Source organism: Melanostigma gelatinosum (genome assembly GCF_949748355.1).
Source record: "Melanostigma gelatinosum genome assembly, chromosome: 18".
In the NCBI taxonomy this organism is placed as follows: domain Eukaryota; kingdom Metazoa; phylum Chordata; class Actinopteri; order Perciformes; family Zoarcidae; genus Melanostigma; species Melanostigma gelatinosum.
Window position 1 is genome coordinate 19,538,274 of NC_136651.1, and position 19,009 is coordinate 19,557,282.

The 19,009-nt window shown below is 44.2% G+C and overlaps 2 protein-coding genes across 2 annotated transcripts in view; both read right to left on the bottom strand.

The window, feature by feature from the left end:
* Nucleotides 1-7,519, bottom strand: part of shroom3 (shroom family member 3) — a 72,247-nt gene extending 64,728 nt beyond the window's left edge. The window contains exons 1-2 of the mRNA XM_079289103.1: nucleotides 7,001-7,519; nucleotides 456-610 (exon numbers count right to left, since the gene is read on the bottom strand). Coding sequence (XP_079145229.1) covers nucleotides 456-610; nucleotides 7,001-7,165 — 320 coding nt within the window. The 5' untranslated portion in view covers nucleotides 7,166-7,519. The remainder of the gene's footprint in view (nucleotides 1-455; nucleotides 611-7,000) is intronic.
* Nucleotides 7,520-10,080: 2,561 nt separating this feature from the next.
* On the bottom strand, nucleotides 10,081-17,021 carry LOC306792183 (uncharacterized protein). Its single transcript, XM_079289222.1, has 7 exons — nucleotides 16,915-17,021; nucleotides 15,382-15,501; nucleotides 14,920-15,288; nucleotides 14,688-14,801; nucleotides 13,211-13,744; nucleotides 12,777-12,893; nucleotides 10,081-12,541 (listed from the first exon to the last, which is right to left on the bottom strand). The coding sequence occupies exons 1-7, from the start codon at nucleotides 16,994-16,996 to the stop codon at nucleotides 11,946-11,948; spliced, it is 1,932 nt and encodes a 643-aa protein (XP_079145348.1). The 5' UTR covers nucleotides 16,997-17,021; the 3' UTR covers nucleotides 10,081-11,945.
* Nucleotides 17,022-19,009: the final 1,988 nt, after the last annotated feature.

Here is a 19,009-nt window from a genome sequence, read left to right on the forward strand (position 1 = left end):
AACAGTGGAGACCAGAAAACCTATTTCATTACAGTTCTAATTCAACTTTAGCATAAAGGTGCTCGATGCCTAACAATGGATAATTGTGACTCTAATGTTCTGGTATTCCTACTCGATAGATACAAGTTCAATTTGAAAGACTATCAATTCGTGAAAAGCATGAAAATAGTTTGTTCCAGTGTATTTTACCACCCCTATGGGAAGCTTTACGTGTGTATGTGGAATGATGTCATCATTAGTCTCATAGTACTCATTTACTAAAATCTGAAACAGGTGTTTTCCCCTTGTTTCTGAATTTCCTCCTCGTCATTACCCAACAACCAGAGAGATTTCCCTGTCAATCTCACACACACACACACTCACTCTGCTACCCGATCTCTACCCGATGTTAGAAATAGCCAAACTAACACACACACACACACACACACACACACACACACACAGAGAGTCTGTACCTGCGGACGGTGAGCTGCAGAGTCTTGTACGATCCTTTGACCAGAGCGATGGCCTCCTGTCTGTATCCGGTCAGCTCCACGTCGTTGATGATGATGATCTCATCCCCCGCCAGCAGAGGCTGCTCCAAACTGTCCGCCTTGCCGCCCTCCTCTACCTGCACAGACACAACACACACAAACACCTGTAAGTCCAGATTCACAGGGAAAGTGGCGTCGTGCAAATGTGCACAGCAAGACGTCAATGATTTGGCAGCTATTTGCTGCAGATTTAGCTAAATGATTTACTGAAGCGCTGGCTCATTATGCAGTCAGTCTGCTAGTGAGAGAGAGCTCAGCAGGACAAGACCAGGCGGCAACCTCCGGTTCTGCCAAGCGAAGCCAATTCAGAAATGTCTTAAAACGTGCATTCTCTCCACTGACCAGCAGGGGGCGACTCCTCTGGTTGCAAAAAGAAGTCCGATTGTATCGAAGTCTATGAGAAAATGAAAAACAAAACATGGCGACCGTCGTAATCCAAGATGGCGACGGCTTAATTGCCGAACTCAAAGCTTCATAACGGCTGTCGATACTTCCACTCCCCTTCCGTCTGGCAGGAGGCTGCGGTCCATCAGCACTAAGACCTCACGCCACACAAACAGTTTCTTCCCGTCGGCAGTCGGGCTCATCAACAGAGCCCGGGTCCACTGACTCTGTCATCCCCAGGACATTTCCTTCTGGTCTCTCCCCTGCACATCCCCGTCTCTCTATTTAAACACACTCGTCACTTTTAACATTTCATACACTTCACTTGGTTGACAGTCCTGTTATCTGTTTTTGTGTGCACTTTATTCTATATCCTATATTCCATATCTTATTGTACGTTTCAAATATGTTTCTAGTTCCTGCACTGTGCTGACTGTTTTTGATAGTTAAATGTTATTCGACAGTTAAATGTTATTCGATCGTTAAGTGTTATTTGATCGTTAAATGTTATTGTTGAATGTTATGCACCTTCCGCCACGACAAATTCCTTGCAGGTGAAAAGTTACTTGGCAATAAACGGTTCTGATTGTGATTCTGATTCTGATAAACCAATGGACGACGTCGCGATGACTACGTCCGCTTCTTATACACAGGAGAAGACCACCAAGCTCAGAAAACCAATAATGAAGTGACCTAAGAGGTCTACTGGGTTCATGCTGCAGTCCTTCCCTGCCTGCAGTCTCTGTGCTAAGCTAAGCTAAACATGTCCTATCTCTGCACTGGTAACACAGCGATGGAACTTGTTGAGTCACGCTTGCTGTGGCAGCCGTTATCGGGCTTTCTATTGTTCTGACGGGTAGGAACCACTTGTGGTGTGCTCTTGTGTGCGTTCGTGGGTCAATGTCGGGAAAAGAAGGCTGTTTGCCCGGTGGCTTTTTTCATTCTCACATCCTGTCTGTCTCTATTTTTCTTCACGGGTTGCATTTTAAGTAAAACTTCACTGCATCTATACCTGTCTTTTCTAATTAAATTGACTGTTCACTTAAACCCTTTAAACTATTCACTTAGCAATCATAACTACTCCATACAAGGAAGACGGTGGACGTTGGACATTTTGTCATACAACTAGCTTATTACCTACAGTGACATAGTGTTAACTTCCAATGCCTTGGGTTAGCATATCATTTTAATTACAGGTTACTTTAGATAACGCCTGTTTATGACTGGTGCATCAGCTGTGTTGGAGCCAAGATGCTATAAGGATGTTGGTCGAGTGCCCCAAAACAATAACCGGCAGCACGGGTTAAAAGCAAATAAGCCCCCTCACACAAGTTAGCAATAGTTAATACTAGCATTCCTTTCAAAAGTAATGTCAGCATATATGCTGTATGAATTTATACGACTGTCAGCATGACCCAACTGCATTATCAGCGGTGCCAATGATGCCTCTCAGCAGCGTGTGCGACAGTATCAGGACCTACGTCCTACTGAGTGTTTATCGCTGCGTCCGTCCTCTGTGAGGTCACATTGTCTTGCGCTCTCGTTTTCTATAAGATAAGCACAATGAAATCCTGAGACGGTCGTGAAAATATCTCTGCACAAACGTCGCCGGCTCAGACTGGAACCCCGGATGCTTGCTGTGTTGGGTGTGAGAATAAAAAGAACTAGGTGGGCCTCGATACGCAGGAGAGACTTGAAGCTAGTGAGCTTCTCCACCACACACATTAGGATATTGGCATCACAATGCGGGCAGAATCCTGTTTATTATGTGTGGGTTCACCACGGGGACTAGAAATACATTAACTAACACCACACAGTGACTGTATTTGATAGTTGATTTCACATACTTTCCTCTGATTGACAAAAGGTATCTAGCACTGTTCTGAAACAACAAACCCCGCCCATCTGGGAATATTTGAATGTTAAAACAACTGCCAAGAATTTCACTCAGGGCGTGTCTGACCCTCTTCTGAATTACAACATGTGTTACTTTTCAACAAAGGCATTCTGTGTTTAGATCCACACAGCCCCGAAATTCGAAAGGGTCCTCAAACGCAGCGCTCGCCAAACGTTCTGTAGGTCCCGAGTGACTTTAAGCACCTATGTACGGTGGCCCTGAGGGGCCAAAACACAACAACATTACAGAAAACACAATGACATTTTGCAAAACCCGTCAACAGATGGAGGTTTGGAGTGAGGAGCAGGCCCCGGACAGACGAAGATGGGTTGACTGACTGAGTAACACAAATGTGGGATGAGTCTGATGAGCTGTGCTGAAAGGAAATGAAGCATCCTCTCAGAGCTGTGAAAGAATAACAGCGTGCTGAAATGTAAACCGCTGCTCGGCTCTGTAGAGCGGTGCACATCAGGAATAAGGAATAAATATACCCAAATAAGGCTCGCAGAATCACCCAGTAAAGCCGTGTAACAGTGTGTGCGTGTGTGTGTGTGTGTGTGTGTGTGTGTGTGTGTGTGTCACTGACTTTGGTATTCCAGCTGAAATTCATTATCCTGCAGATGGAGATATCCAAACAGAGCGGCTCAGCCTGTTCATACCGTGACTGAAACAACATACCTCCTCTAATCAATAAAGACTGTGAGGTTTAGGAAAATATCCTCAGACAGCAGTGTGGGGGGGGGCTGAATTGATTTTGAATAGTTGTGTCTTTGCTGGCTTGTGAAAAATTTAAATGGAGCAATTGTCAAACCCCTATCAATGTCCCTGTCTACTCAAAGTAAAAGAAAAAGAAAGTGAAAGATTGAAGACATCCTAACGCACACCAGGGACTTGATCAATGTTGGTATTGTGATTAAAATGCTTTAGGGTGGGGCTACCTTGTGATTGACAGGTCAATATTGGTACCAGAGCCATATTCCCCAGTCCAAATACGGTCACTTTCGTTCACTGTTTGCAAAAAAACAAGATGGCGCAAACCAAGTCCACAAACCAATGGGTGACATCACGACAATTACTGCCACTTCTTAAATACAGTCTATGTTTGTCACGGGGGCAGCCATGTTGGCGCCTGAGCTGTTCACCAAGCAGTTCCTGTCAGTTGTACAAGCGGCGCTTTTTCGATTGAGAGCATGGTTACGAATCGTAACCCCAGATTTCATGAGTACAGCTTTTGTTCTTTACGAACTGTTGCTATACAAAAGTAAATTGAGATTTGTGTGATCAATCTGCAACAGAAAAAAGATCAACCAGGTGAAACATCCAATGGAGGTTTTTAAGAGGACCCGTCAGAGGCTTTTTCAGCAGTTTCAGTCCTGGGAGAGATAATGGGCCAGGAGTTGTGTACCTCATAACTGTCTGTTGAGGATCCAGTCCAGTTGCTGTTGGTCTATATGGGTTAATATATTTTTTTTTGTTGAATCTCAACAGACATGTCCCCTGTTAAGGTTGTCATGGATCCTTTACATGTTGGATAGAAGTTTTCAGAACTGTGATGGAGCTACAACTACAGAGTAGAGCAGAGTAGATCACCGCTGAACCAACAGAGGCAGCAGATATTCCCGGTTACAGCTCAGTTCACTGTGCGGTTGGACAAACACGGGGAGACATTAGTTGGACATTTAGTGACAAACAGACAGACGAAAGAGGGAGAGTGAAAGGGAGAGGAAGTACAGAAAAAGACAGAAAAAGGCTGAGAGACACACCGTCAAACCGACAGACATCAGGCAGATGCCGGTCAAACATGGAGAACGGTGCTAACACTGCTCTCATTACACAAAATAAAAGCATGAGTGTGTTCGAAAGCACTCAGGACAACACATAATTCACATTCTTGTCCTATTTTACAGCATGCAGTTTGGCCTCTGTCCCACACACACACACTAGCGTGCTCATTTGCATTTTAATAAAATGAGGCCACATTGCTGCGAGGACAGAAAGGTTATCATCAATGACCACCGTCCTTATTACAGTAGCCAGGGCCTAGCGATTCATCATTTCTAAACCAAATCGCACTTTGAAAGTGCCATATTTGCCTTAACACCCTAAAAGAGGAGAAATAATTATTCATAACAAGTGTTTTGTCAGCTGCAGTTAATTCTGTGAGTTGGTCAACTATAGAATCAAACTCTCTGCATGTTGAACGTGTTTCCCTATGTGCTTCGCATTGCACTGCCCAACACAAAGCAGTCTGCACTGTACAGCCTGGTTTGTTTGTTGAGGAAGAACTTCACTCTTTGCATCATTTTGAGGTTTGAGAAGGAAGGAAGTGGGCTCTGTCTTTGTGATGTTTGAGATGAGAGGCTTCCGGGATAAACAATCTAGCGTTAGCTGGTAACACGGTGTTCCTTTCAGTTGTGGTTGAGGGTGAATGACAAATGACAAACAGTCAACGGTAGTCTGAATCTTTTAGTTCAACATTCAAGCATTATATCATTGTTTTAAAGCCAAAAGTGCTGAATCTGGGATTCAGGGTTGTCTGTGCAGCTATTGCTAGCTTAGCAGCTAAAGTGAGATGATATCATTCGGGTTATTTCTGCTTGAATGGAGACTTCATTTTTTTTAATTCGGCATAACAAACATGGACAGTTTGAAAAAAGTGTGAATTAACCAGGTAGGGAAGGTCAAATAGGAGTATGCTAGAGGTTGCATCATGGGAAATGTGGGTTTGAGCTTTTTTGGAGCTTACCCATAACTACAAATCAGGTTATCTCTGCCTCTGGTGCTTTGAATGAGATCATTCTTTGTTACAACTCCTGTGAGGCAACCAATTTAAAGAAAGTGAAATACTGAAATTGCTGAAATACCCTTTAAATTGCTTTCTCAATGTTGGTCAGAAGGAGAATGTTAAAATTACTTCTGATATTTAAAGGGAAAATTTGCAACCTTTTATGTGGGTTTCCAATCAGCGCTGATGGTAAATGTAGTCCACTGAAGAAATAATATCTCCAGTGTATGTACCAGGATGCATTGCGAGCGGCGGATCTGCTACGTCTGATAAACAACATGAACTCTCTCACAAAATGTCAATAATGGAAATATATATTGACACAGAAAGAAAAACACAACCACACACCCTCTGAATTCAGGTTTCTCTTCACTAACATCAGCTTAATTGTCTTGTTAGCTCATCGTACAACACACTTCATGTCTCCCATTGCACTTCAAACTGGACAGAATGAAAATAAAACTCCACTGTTCCAACAACCAACAACTCTGGTTTGGTTGAAATGAATCCTTGGGCCTATAATTCACAGAGCGAGGTATGAAAATACGTCGGCCCTACACGCTGGTTTTCCCCGCTGTATGTCTCTGCCGTCCGGCTGCCCGCTGAACAGTTGACTCAAAATAAGAAAGAAAAACACTGCTCGCTCTCTTTGGGTTGTCGTTGGCGACAACATCCAACAAACACTGTCCACGCTGGCATTCATTCCAGCAGAATGATTCCTTTTCTGTGGGCATGGGAGGGCAATCTGACCAAAGGCACCTCCAGTTGGCCTTTGGTCCCGGCAGCTCAGGTTCTGGACGTTCCCTGTCGGCCATTTCTTGGTGCTGCAGCCTCGAACGGTCTGAATACGGCTGAATATCCCAGTCAGCCAGAACACTGTAAAATGTACATCCTTCAACATCCTCTGCACTCATATTTTGGGTTTTTTTTTTTCTCATAGTGGGAAAAGTAACTAGCTTGGAGAACAAGGACGTTTTTGAATGGCATTGCCCAGCTACCGATGCTAAAGTAGCACTCTAGTTTCCTTGCCATCAATGACATCACTTTTGACGTCACTGGATGCAGGAAATACAATAGATTATGCAGCTGCACCCGGCTGCTAAAATAGGAATCCTGCTTTAAGGCGAAGGCATGAGTAGGAATATCAGGGTAAACCAATCAGAGGCAGAGTAGCGGGTCATGCCTTTTCATAATGGGATTCTAATATCACTGTGCCATGGAAACAGAACATCTGAGGGCATTGTACCCACTGTATGCCCAACTCAGATAGACAAAGATAATATTATACTATGTAATAAAATACATACGAAAAAAAGCTAATTTCATGGTCATGGTCACCTGTGTCAGGTGACCATGACATGTGTAACACACATTATGACATAACGAGGAACAGTCTCGTACCTTGGAGATGATGAGCGGCTCTCCATACTCCAGGCCGCCCTGCAGGGTGAAGCCCCACGGCGCTCCTCCCTGTAGCCGGGCCTCCACCAGCACCCAGCCGCCGCCACCTCCTCCCTCCCCTCCGCCAGCCGGCTGCCGGAGCCCCACCCGGACCCCGCTCTCCATGCCCGGCTCTCCTCTGTCCTCAGCCCGGCGGCCTGAGGAGTCGGGGACCGGACTGCAGAAAACGATCCCTCCTTCACGAGCGCATTTCCTTCATTCATTTAGAACTCCCCGATAAGGAAAAAGTGAAAGGAGGAGGTGTCCGGAGCAGCGAGCTGCGTTTCCTGCAAAGTGCATTCCTGAAGCGCAAAAAGCGGAGGATTCTCCGGGAAAATAGACTCCAACAACACCCCGAACCTACCCGCTGGAGTCTGGAGGGAGCGGGGATTAAAAAGTTTACTGACAGGAGAAAGTGTTACAAACTTCAAGATGAACGAAGGTCAGATCAGATCTGCTCAAACAGAAATCCAAACCTCCTCTCTGTCTCGCGCTCGCTGTGTGTGTGTGTGTGTCTCTCTCTCTCTCTCTATCTGTCTTCTGAAAATCAGTTTAGCATCACAATAGGATTTACTGCGACTCACTGAGCGAAAAGAAAAGAGAGAGAGAGCGAGAGAGAGAGAGCGAGAGAGAGAGAGCGAGAGAGAGAGAGCGAGAGAGAGAGAGGTGGAGTGAGGTAGAGGGAGACAGAGAGGGAGAGAGAGGGGGGTCAAGAGAGGAGGAGAGGTAGGCAAGGAAGGATAAAGAAAAGAAGTGAGAAATAAATTAAGAAAAAAAGGAGGTAGGAGAGAGGTAGTAAAGAAGAGATGGATGAAGAAAGGAGGGAAGGGAGGGTATAAGGAAGAAAACATGGGAGAAACATAGAAAGGGGAGAACAAAAAATAAAAAAGAGAAGAACTGTGAAACAGGACTGAAAGTGTTTCCTGTGTGTGTGTGCTGATGAGTTGTAATCCAATCCTTCACAGCAGATCTGAACTATTCAGCAGCAGGTCTGACACCGTGACCATTCACACTGGAACCAGATTACTGTGGAGAGCCACATTGAACCGTCCGCTGAATCAAATCACTTTAACACGCTCGCACAATTAACCGACGACCAGAGCCGGCAGCACGAGCCCGAGGCCCCCCGTACGCTCCGCACGGTCCGGTTCGTACGAAGTGTCGTCCAGCCAAAGTCTTAGCTGTTCTGAATGCTAGCGATGCCGTAGCATGTTCATGACCTTAGTTGGCATGATAAGAGTTGTATGAGGCTGAAGGGGAATGTCATCACCAGGCATTTGGTCACAAACCAAGTTCGACCCGATGAAAAAGTCAGAGGATCACCAAAATGAATGCAGTTCAGGCGAAGGGAAGGCAGGAACATGAGCACAAACATTTCAGGGCAATCCATCCAACAGTTGTTGAGATGTGTCACTTCAACCCACAAACGTCCGCCTTGCGGCAGTGCTTGAAGGGGAAAGTCAGAATATCGCCAAACTCATTGTGATTCATCATCTGGGAACCATGAACGTACTAAATGCCGTCGTTGAGATATTTCAGTCTGGAATGAATGACTTCCCGATGTTGGAATGGTTGTTTGAAAAGCTTTTTAGAAGATCCGTCAAGTGCTTTGAAGCGTGTTGGGGCCTTTAGTGTCGGGGCAATACAGTAGAGGTGGCTGTTACAAATCCCTTTACTGATTTCAATCATACCGCTCACTTCGGTTCAAAGATCCGTAGTCACTGACTGCGTAGCTACTGTAGTTTGTTCATTTTTTCTCCAAAGCTAAGTGATCGCATCACCGCCGCGACATGGCGGTGCATCCGGTCGGTCGCTATCCGAACTGTTGCGTTCAGTTCGGTACAAAACTAGACCTATGCAAGCACTGTGTTTCAGGATAACAGCTCAGCAGATAAGGATTTGATGAAGAATTATCGCTTCACTATAATTCATTTGTCTTCTCGTGGTCTCTCAATAATCTTTTGACAGGTAGCAGCACTACATGGTTTGTTACAACAGTTGGAACACTCGTACCATCAAGCTTCACAAAAAGCAAGTGATGTGACATCTGAAAACAGAACTCAAGAAGGTTTAATATTCTGACGCGGTGACGTTTGAACCACTGTGGTCAAGCTTGTTACAAAACTGCACACACGTGGGGGTCTGGTTTAACCTGGGAAAGAGAACGGGCTGGGGGCCCCCAGATGGGGACAAAGGCTTTATGCTGGCGTCCAGACTCGTCCCGAACATTGCAAAATTAAAAGAAAAGAGAGGGCACGGTCTCTGCAGGTAAAGACACCGCCACGAACCTCCTGTGGGTTATAAGTGATGATTGAGAGGGATCAGTTTTGTCATAGTTTTAGTCTCTTTTAGTCATTTTGTGTTTCTTTGTGATCTTTGAAATTGTCTATTTGTTGATGTTTTGGCCTCTTTGTAGTTATTTTGTGTTTCTTTGTGGTCATTATCAGTCTCTTTAAAGTTGCTTTGTGTCTCTTTGCCGTTGTTTTGCACTTTTCCTTGTCATTGTGAATCTCTGTGTCTCTTTGCAGCTGTTTTGTTCTCCTTTTTTGACTCTTTGTAGTCTTCTCATGTTTCTTTGTGGTCATTTTTGAGTATCTTCCACCCTAACCTAATCAAAGAGTACATAGCTGTTATCCGAGATCGCCGTCTAGAGGCGAGCATGAGAAGTACATTCCTCTTTTCATTGCACTACAGAGGGCACATTATATTAAATCAAAAGGCTCGGTGGGGATAGATGACCAGGTTCTCACTCTCCTTTCAGGTCCATGATATTCCACAATAGTTTTACACTTTATTTACACTTTCCAACTGTAGTTTTCAGCTGGACTTTACTTACTTTTAAAATATTGATTTGAAAAAGAATACTTTCATGACCCTTTAACATTGGTGAGAGTAGTGGAGAATTTTGAAGATGATCTCATTTTAACAAATATGATTATCAATACATGTTTTCAAGGAAAAAAAACACCACACACCATCAGCTGATCCATATATATTACACATTTAATAATGACATACGTATAAAGTCCAAAGTTGAGGGGACACATTTCTGCACATGCATACATACATACATACATACATGTGCTGTGATTCCGATAAGGCACTGAGTCAAATTCAGACAAACATGTGCAACCAAACAAAGGAAATCATTCTTATATGAATGTGCACAAAAACAGGGTTAAAAAAAACACTCAATCACAGCCACTGCTAAAAAAATAACTATCATTGCTTCAAAGATTTTGATTTAACCAACACCTAATCATTGAACAAGAACATCTTCTTTAAACATTTAAAAGTCTTTAAATGCATAGATTGTTTTTAAAGACAACTACTTGAAGGCCTGTACTCTTTAAATGTCCTACAGCTGTACAAGCAGCTGATGATAGTAATAAACCTCGACAAGTTACCGATCAAAGAAAAATATAAACAAATAACATTTTCACATCTTCCCCCATAACTGATAAATAAATAAACGGGGCATATTACAGCTCAGACGTTGGTTCGACCTTATTTTCTGTATTTTACCACTGCAGAAAACACATTCATTTATGACTCAATTCTTGACATTTTAATGTCAATGCAGCACTAAATATTAAAACATCTGTCCTCCAGAAATAAAAACATAACAAAATAAACTTTGAGTACAGGGAATGAAGCTGACATTTGTCTTTATGGGTCTTGTGCAATTTATTTTTCTCTGGAGGAAGATTTGTGAGTTATTCACAACACATTTTTAAATACTGTAATGCTTTAAAAATATATGTCCATCTATTATCTTTATTTCCTCACCTGTGTGGTTTCCTTGCCTCCCTCCCATCGGGGATGCATAGAGAGACGCAAGGAAATGACGCAGGTGAGGTGCAGCCATGGCTTTGCTGACCCGAACTTTCTTCTAGTTCCAAGTTAAAATGTCCACTAGTCAAACACTTTTGTTCATGCCAGGACGCTCTATCATGATGGAGATGCTACGTTACGCATGCTAACAGGCTTTTGTTTGCTACAAGGTGTTACCATGGGCAAGCTAGTGTATAATGTAGCATGCTAACTCGTCAAAATGTTAGCATTTTGACATTCTAGACGTACATAATGTCAGTCTAATGATAATTATTCATGTCTGTAATTTAGATTGCTTGGTGGTCTGAGCATTAAATTCGGGAAATAATGTGAAGAGGGAATGTTACAAATGTTTGCATGAGTGATGTTAGCGTGCCAGCAGGTGCATTAGCGTGTTAGCATGTTCCAGCTAGCTTAACTGTAACACGCTAGCTTGCTAAATGTTTGCTTGGTTACAATCAGCTAAATATCTGAATGTGGCTACTGGTGTGACGTATTTTCAGTAATTGGCACAGTGCCCCGAGCGCCCCTTAAAAGGTCCCCTGTAGAGATTCTTTAGAACCTATTCAACCGATGAGAATACACATCTGAGTATCAGATGTGTATTCTCATCAGTCTCGTCAAGAAGAACAGATTGTTACGTGAAACCGTATGTTCGGCCATAACTTTGGACAATAACATTTAGGCTGAACCCATCATGTCGTAAACTAAAACTTCGTCATGTGCGTTGATGATTGTCATTCCAAAAAAGTTAAAAGGTTTTTGGAAACTTTTCTGCGCCAGGAGTCGCACCGCTCGTCAATGTCGCACTTGGCCTGGGCAGCTAATCAAATCAAGCAAGAGACAAATTTGACTATTTTACCACTGACTTCCTGTTTTAATGCCGGTAGATGTGGTCGGGCTAGCTAGCTGGTTAGCTGTGAGAGAGCTACGGAATGAGAAGGAAGGGGGAGTTCATATCTTGTGTTGTGATAGCGCACGCCGGCTCAAGTGTAAAGGGGCTTTCTCACAAAGTTCTCTTCAGGAGTACGAAAAAAATACCACAAACACCCAGTGAGACAGACGTGAAACACTAAACCTCCTCCGACACGCTGTGGATCGTCTCAATGATCTTCTTCTTCAGCTTCTTCACTTTGTCCGGCGGCGTCTCGTTCAGACACTCCTCCACGTACTTCAGGAAGCCTGCGTGCGGCGCCGCCGCCTGGCTTTGACAGAACGTCTTCATGATGTCCAGCACCTCGCCGGAGGGCGGTGGAAGACAGCGGCCCGCCCGCTTGCGTCCTCCCGACACTCTGCTATCGGTGTGGGAGGGGGAGGACGAGGGGGAGGAGTGTCGGGAGTCCGGGGGAGTAGGCGAGGGAGGGGTTTCCAGGCCCCGCGACGATGCCACGTTCAGTTGGGCGGCGGTTTGGTTGGTGCCGTGGTAGCGGCCGGAGAGGGCTTGGCCGTCCAGGTGGAGGAGGCGGGGCTCCTGCGCTCCGTGGAAGTGGAGGTCTTTGGGCCGCTCGTCCTCGTCGCAAGAGTCGCAGAGGAACATCAGCTCGCGGTAGTGTTTCCACTTCGGAAGGTAAAAGTCCTCCGAACCGCAGGTTTTGTTGGAGCTCACCGCCTTGTGCTCACGCTGGAAGATGGTTCGCAGGTTCCTGAACTTTGTCTTTATGTCTTCCACTGAAGAACGAAGAATTACAGAAACTGTCAGCCACACGTGTGAGGAATCACTTTCGTAACAACTATTTGATTCACTTCGTCAAACCTGAAACCAACCGTTTCAAATGTGGCTCCCACTCTTGTTTTTCATTTGCTCTGGTACCGTTTCATCACATTTGTAAAATATGTATCTTGGTGTTTAAGTCACAGTTATCCCTTTTGGCAAAACTATCACACAAAGAAGCATCGCTGTTACCTGTGAATGGGGCCGACTCATTGTCAGAGAGGACGCCGCTCAGCGTCTCCAACAGGCTCTGTCTCAACAGCCTGTTCCTGTAGCTCTCGGACTTGTGGTTCCACAGACAGCTGTGCTCTAGAGAAAGCACATCATGTTGAGTTAAACCAAAAAAACCCACCTGGAAGAAAACATGAATACTTTTAGTCCTATAGAACACGAGGTAGTGGTGCAACACAGCCTCTTGTGGCCACAATAAGTATTACAACAACAAACAAATGACACCAACTAAAAGTGTATTTTCTAAACTATCTGCAAAAATAGTTTTTTTACACTTGTAAAAAACATTACTTAGGAAACCGATCCTGTTAAAATGTCATTTATTCAGCAGTTGGCTTCTATAGCCGTTCCTTCTCAACACGTGAAACAGATCAACAATAAATGACGGCACCAACCAGAGTAAAACGATATGAGCTGCTGAACTTTGGCCTCGTTCCAGTGGCAGCGGGAGTCAGCGCTCAGTCTGCTGTCGGCCTGAACCGAACCGGAGAAATTTAGATGGGAGGGGTTTGTACAAGGTTTGGTGTCCGGCGTTGGCGAGGACGGAGAGGCGGCGAACGTGACCGCAGCTGTTTGGCTTGCTAGTTTGAGGTCATTCGTAGACGCTGGGAGGAAGACTTGGTACGTGGCGGCGGCGTTGGCGTTGGCTTCAGCGGCGCAGGAGGGGTTGCTGAACTTGATTTGGGTGGAGCCGGAGGAGAAGGGTGTTTGGTTTCCGCGTTCCAGGTCCAGGTCTTCCCGGGGCGTCACTATCTGCACATCGTCCGGGCTGTCGTCTTCGTCGCAGGACTCGCAGAGGAAGAGCAGGTGCTGGTAGTGTTTCCATTTGGACACGTGGAGTTTGTCAGACACCCTGCTGGCCTGCACCGCCTTGTATTCGCGGTTGAAAACTGTTCGGAGGTTCTTGAACTTGCACTTCATGTCTTCAACTGCAAAACAGCAAGAAAGGATTCACATCTCCCACTACTACTGGTTTCTCAAATGTATAATGCTGGCTATTCCTTCTATGAGATTCAACTAAGTTAAGCTAAGCTAGCTAAGTATATTTTCCATATCAACACTGAACAAACTCTGCTTTTCAGCCTCTTTTAGCTCATAGTTTTGGTTTTACAGCACATTCACTGAAGTGGAGCATTTAGCAGCTAAAGAGACAGATATTTTTTCTCAGGACTTGGTGGAGACCAAACCAGAGCTAAGAAAGGAGAGTGTGTTGGATCATTAGGTGGACAGAAAGAAAACTCCAATGGACTGACAGCATTGCTCTGTGTCTGCTAGAGGTGGAAGTAGGCAGCTGTTTGCTAACATGTAAGCATTGTACCTAATAGTATGTCCACGCAGTGTTAAAGGGATAGTTTGGATTTTTGGAAGTGGTTGTATAAGGTGCTTCTCCATAGTCAGTGCAGTGCCTACAGTAGATAGAGCACAGCAGCAAAACCTATTTCAGACAACTTTAAAAAATATATATCGATTCAAGTGTACACTATATTTACAATATTTTCACAGCTTTACTTTGCAGTCAGACGGGGAACCGAAGCCCTTATATCTTTGCTCTCCGTCAAAGACACAAGACTCCATTGACAAAAAAAGTAATTTAACATTGCAGAACATAGTAGTTGCTGGTCTACCGCTGCCTCGATTGGTTAGTCTTTGCTGAATAATCCCAAATTATTCCTTTATCCCAGTGGATCTCACTGTGGGGGACTGGGCCCTGATTGTGGGATGGTTTGAGAGATGATAATAAAATGTGAAACATGGTCCAACATAAGATACAACCCGATCTGCCTAGAATTGCTCAATGTGCTGGTGTTGTACTTTGGCCCTCGATATGTCGGGCTGTAGCCATGAAAACAAGCAGGACCGTGTGAGACGTACCTGAGAAAGACACCGAGTGGTCGGACAGCTGGCTCCTCAGAGCCTCCAGCAGCCTCAGTCTGAGCTGACGGTTGTTGTGGTTTTCGGACTTCTTCTTCCAGAGGCAGCTATGCTCTGTGACACAACAACACGACAACCCGTCAACCACGAATCCAAACCCTCATTAGAGCTTGTATCTCAATCCCTTTAGCAGTAACAACTGATCGCTCTGATCGCTTTTTGTTTTGTTTACCGGAGTAGAAAGCTATCAGTGCACGCTCCCTCTCGTCAGTCCAGTAACATTTCACCGGCGTGTTGGAGGGGACGCAGGAGGACGGGGAGGAGCTGGACAGGACGGGGAGGAGGGGGACGATCAGCCCCGGGTAGGAGACGACGGGCCAGCTCTCCTCCTGTGGAGCGGGCGGCGGCGAGGGTGAGGGCGGCTGGTCGTCGGGGCCGCCGTCCCGGTCCCAGCAGCCGCGGAGGAACATCAGCTGCTCGTAGTGCTTCCACTGCGGCACGAATACGTCGTCCGACCGGCACACCTCGCTCGCCTTCACCATTTTGTACTGCCGCTGAAAGGTGGTGCGGAGGTTCTTGAACTTGTTCTTGATGTCTTCCACTGGAGAGAAAGAACGGAGGAGCGGATGCTTGTTTTCTAGCTCCTAGACAAAGTGCAGCTTTGTGAAATGAATGAATCTGACAACAGGCCTACCTGTGAGAGGAACGGGAGGAGGGTGAGCTGAGAGAAGGAACCTCAGGCGTTCCAGGGTTTTCCACCGCAGCTGTCGGTTCTTGTAGCTCTCGGACTTCTGGTTCCACAGGCAGCCATGCACTGGGAAAATGAAAACAAACAAGATACTCAAACGCTACATTATTGTATGTATACGTACAGTTAGTATATACATTTTGTTTTGGTTTACCGTAGAAACTAAAAGCACCGATACTGGAGCGGATATTGGGCTGATTCAGACTCAAATAGATGGATCGGGTATCGTTGACAATGGTTTAAAAAGTATATATACATTATAACGTTGAATTGTTATTTGTTTAAATTTGGACCAATTTATTCCTGCACTAAAAGGGTTTTGTAATTAATTATGTTTACCAAGTCGCCTTTTATTATTTTGATAATAAAACAATTCAGTAAATTTATATCGGTGTATTTATTTGTGACATTTCGTTTAACAAAGTTTAAAAAAAAGCAATGTTTAATTAAGTCAAGCCTGATGTCGTAACACATAAAATAATGATCTCAGCAACTTCCACAGAGGCGTACATCTCATCAGTCAAACACTGGTATCGGATCAGGACTTGGTATCGGGACTGATAATCAATATCGGTTGAAGAAACTCCTTCATGTTGTTGTGCCGCTGCAGCGATTTCTAACAATTCAAAGTTCTGACTGAAGGTCTCCACTTTCGGACCAGAAGTTCTGTCCCACTTTTTCTTTTTTAAGTTACTTAAAACATGAAATGCAATTTTAAAAATGTCTGAAAGAAACTGACACTCACATCACAATGTTTTCAGGTGGCAGATTGTTGCAGTATGACTGATACTACGTGTGTATGAAGTGTTTATATATAAATACAGTCCATTGTATTCTGTCTGGTAGCCACAGCAGGCCTGATATTATAGTGGTGATTTGGGGACCTTAGTTATTAGTGTTGCAGCTTCTTTGCAGCACTTTCGAGACTCTTTAGTTTCATCGAGTGCCTTTAGTCAGATGCATGAATGTTTTTATTATCTTCCTAAATGGAAAATCTGTGGGAGCATCAGAAGTCATAACAACGCAACAGAAAAACTATTGTATAAGACATTAAAATGTATCCACTCATAAGCAGTGTCATTTCAAAATATTAGTTGTCATACTTAAATCTCACGTTAGGGTCAGAGCAAAGTTAATATTCAAAAAAAAAATGACCCCCCCCCCCTCCCCCCCATTTAACATTAAATATAATTACAATCACAACATATTTTGCCATGTCATCTTTTCATATTCAGAGCTACAAAGCAAAACTTTAAAAACGGAATCTAAACTCAGTTTTCTTCGTGTTCCTGTAGGAGAAAAACCGCAAACTACACTTCAGTTGCTAGTCGCCATTGCTGTTATCTGTCTGCGTCGCTCGTTTCCGTCGGTCTCGTCGAGCAACGGTTGCCCCCAATTGTTGCAGTTTATGACAACCCACCGATAAAAACGGCAAATTTTATGGACCGACAAGTTTCTATTTGAGCGTGTTTGACTTACTGGAGAAGAACGCTATGAGCGCCCTCTCTTTCTCCTCCGTCCAGTACCGCTCCGGTGTGAAGCCGAAAGGAGACACCTCCATATTTGTTGTTGCAGTTCAATCCTCCTTCTATGCCGCCGGTACCAGGTCACATGACCCACACTCCGGGCTCTGATTGGACAGACGTCACTGAGCACTAACCTTAGGCAGTAACCGTCATTGCCCAGTAGAGGTCGCTGTCTAGTAGTGTTCGAACCCTCAGCTGCATGTCAACATACAGAAGGACTTCTTTTGTATTCCACATTTAATTTAATTCAATTTAATTTGTAAATTAAATTTTTTTAAATATTTAGAAGCTGTTCTTGAGCTTTTGATAGTTTCAAGACTGTCAATCTTGAACGTAAATTAAAAATCGAACTCATTCATTTGAAATAAACTTTTTTTTCTGGATGCGGGGAACAACAACCCGCTAGATTTTTCAAATAAAAACTCGTCAAGCAGATGTCAAGTGTTGTTCTCTTTTAATTTCAAACAACCAACACCTGGCTGGTACACTTCCAGACGAGACAACGGACAAAGTGTATTTACAGTGAATCTCATGTACATTTCATGTCTTCACATGTACAAACATTTAATCCATGTACAATATTTACACTGTTGAGTCAGTCTCACTGCGGCTGGAATGACCGAGCGGGGTGGAGTCATCAGTTAAATAACTGCGAGTGTTCACATGCACACTAACACTAGTACACTAGTACATTACTTGTTGGAGTATTTGCTCGTACAAACATCGTACCTGCAGAAAACCCAACCCGGCTTACAAAGAAATAAACACTGGTCAAAGAAACAGTTGTACTGGTGAGAGAGCATTGGTGTGTAGACTTTGTCTTTATGGTCATTATGGACATCTTTAATTAATGATAGAGGTAATCAGATTAGATTGGAGAAACAATTAAAAAGCAGATGTGCTTACATTTTCAGAAAATACAAAAAACAAACAGTTTCTCTTTGTTTCTTCATCCTCATGTTTTAAATACGACCAAAGATAAAATAAGACTCACATACTAGTGTGCATGTAAACATACTCCGGTATGAGAAACACAATAAAGGAACTTATTAGTTTGCCCGGGGGAATTGAACCCCCAACCCCTACTGCCTCAGGGCCACTGAGCTCCGCAGGACCCTCACATCAACCACAACGAAACAAGCCGACCCAACATCTCACTTCCATACAAACCGTATAATATCATTCGCGTGTGCATTTACATTTCAAGGTAATAAAGTAAAGAACTGTGTCGGTTATATTCTGCTCAACTCTTCGGCGTTGCTCCCTGAATCCTCTCTAAAGCTCTCCTACAAATCTCCGTCTGATGCTTCAAGTATAAGTTCATCCGCAGGAACGTCACTGCTGTCGGGGGGGAAAAACCTCACGTGTGCAACAAAAGACCTGATTACATCCTCAGCACACACATGACCAGCTGACCCGGAAGTATACCGGGGTCATGGTGTCCTGCTGCCATCTTAGTGGCATCTCTAATCCTACATTCTGGAGAGCCACTAGATGGAAGCAGGACACCATGAAAAGCTGAGTGATGTGCGATACAACCAGTAGGTTATGGGATCACAATACTGGAGGATGCACACGTTGTGCAAACTACACATGGTGACATTTAAAGTGCATTTAGAGAGCAACTTTGTGTCATAGTACCTCCAAATGCGGTGTGTACAACACAAAGCGCTCGGTACCGACGTTTGGTCAGCACCCCTGGGTGTCAGGTTTAGGTTTCGGCAACAAAACTACTTGGTGAGGTTTACCAAAAGGCTAGAACTACGTTTGTTAGGTAGTAGCGTACGTTTCGTACTTTATCAGGGCTGCAGCTCACAATTACTTTCACTGTCGATTCATTTATAGATTATGTTTTTTGGGGGGGGGGGGGTCTATAATATGTCAGAAAATTGTGAAAATGTTGATCAGTGTTTCCTAAAGCCCAAGAGTCCGTCCTCAACTGTCTTGTTTTGTGCAAAACTCAAAAATATCCAGTTAACTGTCACAGAGGAGTAAAGAAACGTTTCCCCCCAAAAAATGACTCCAAATAATGAATCCATCGTCAGAAT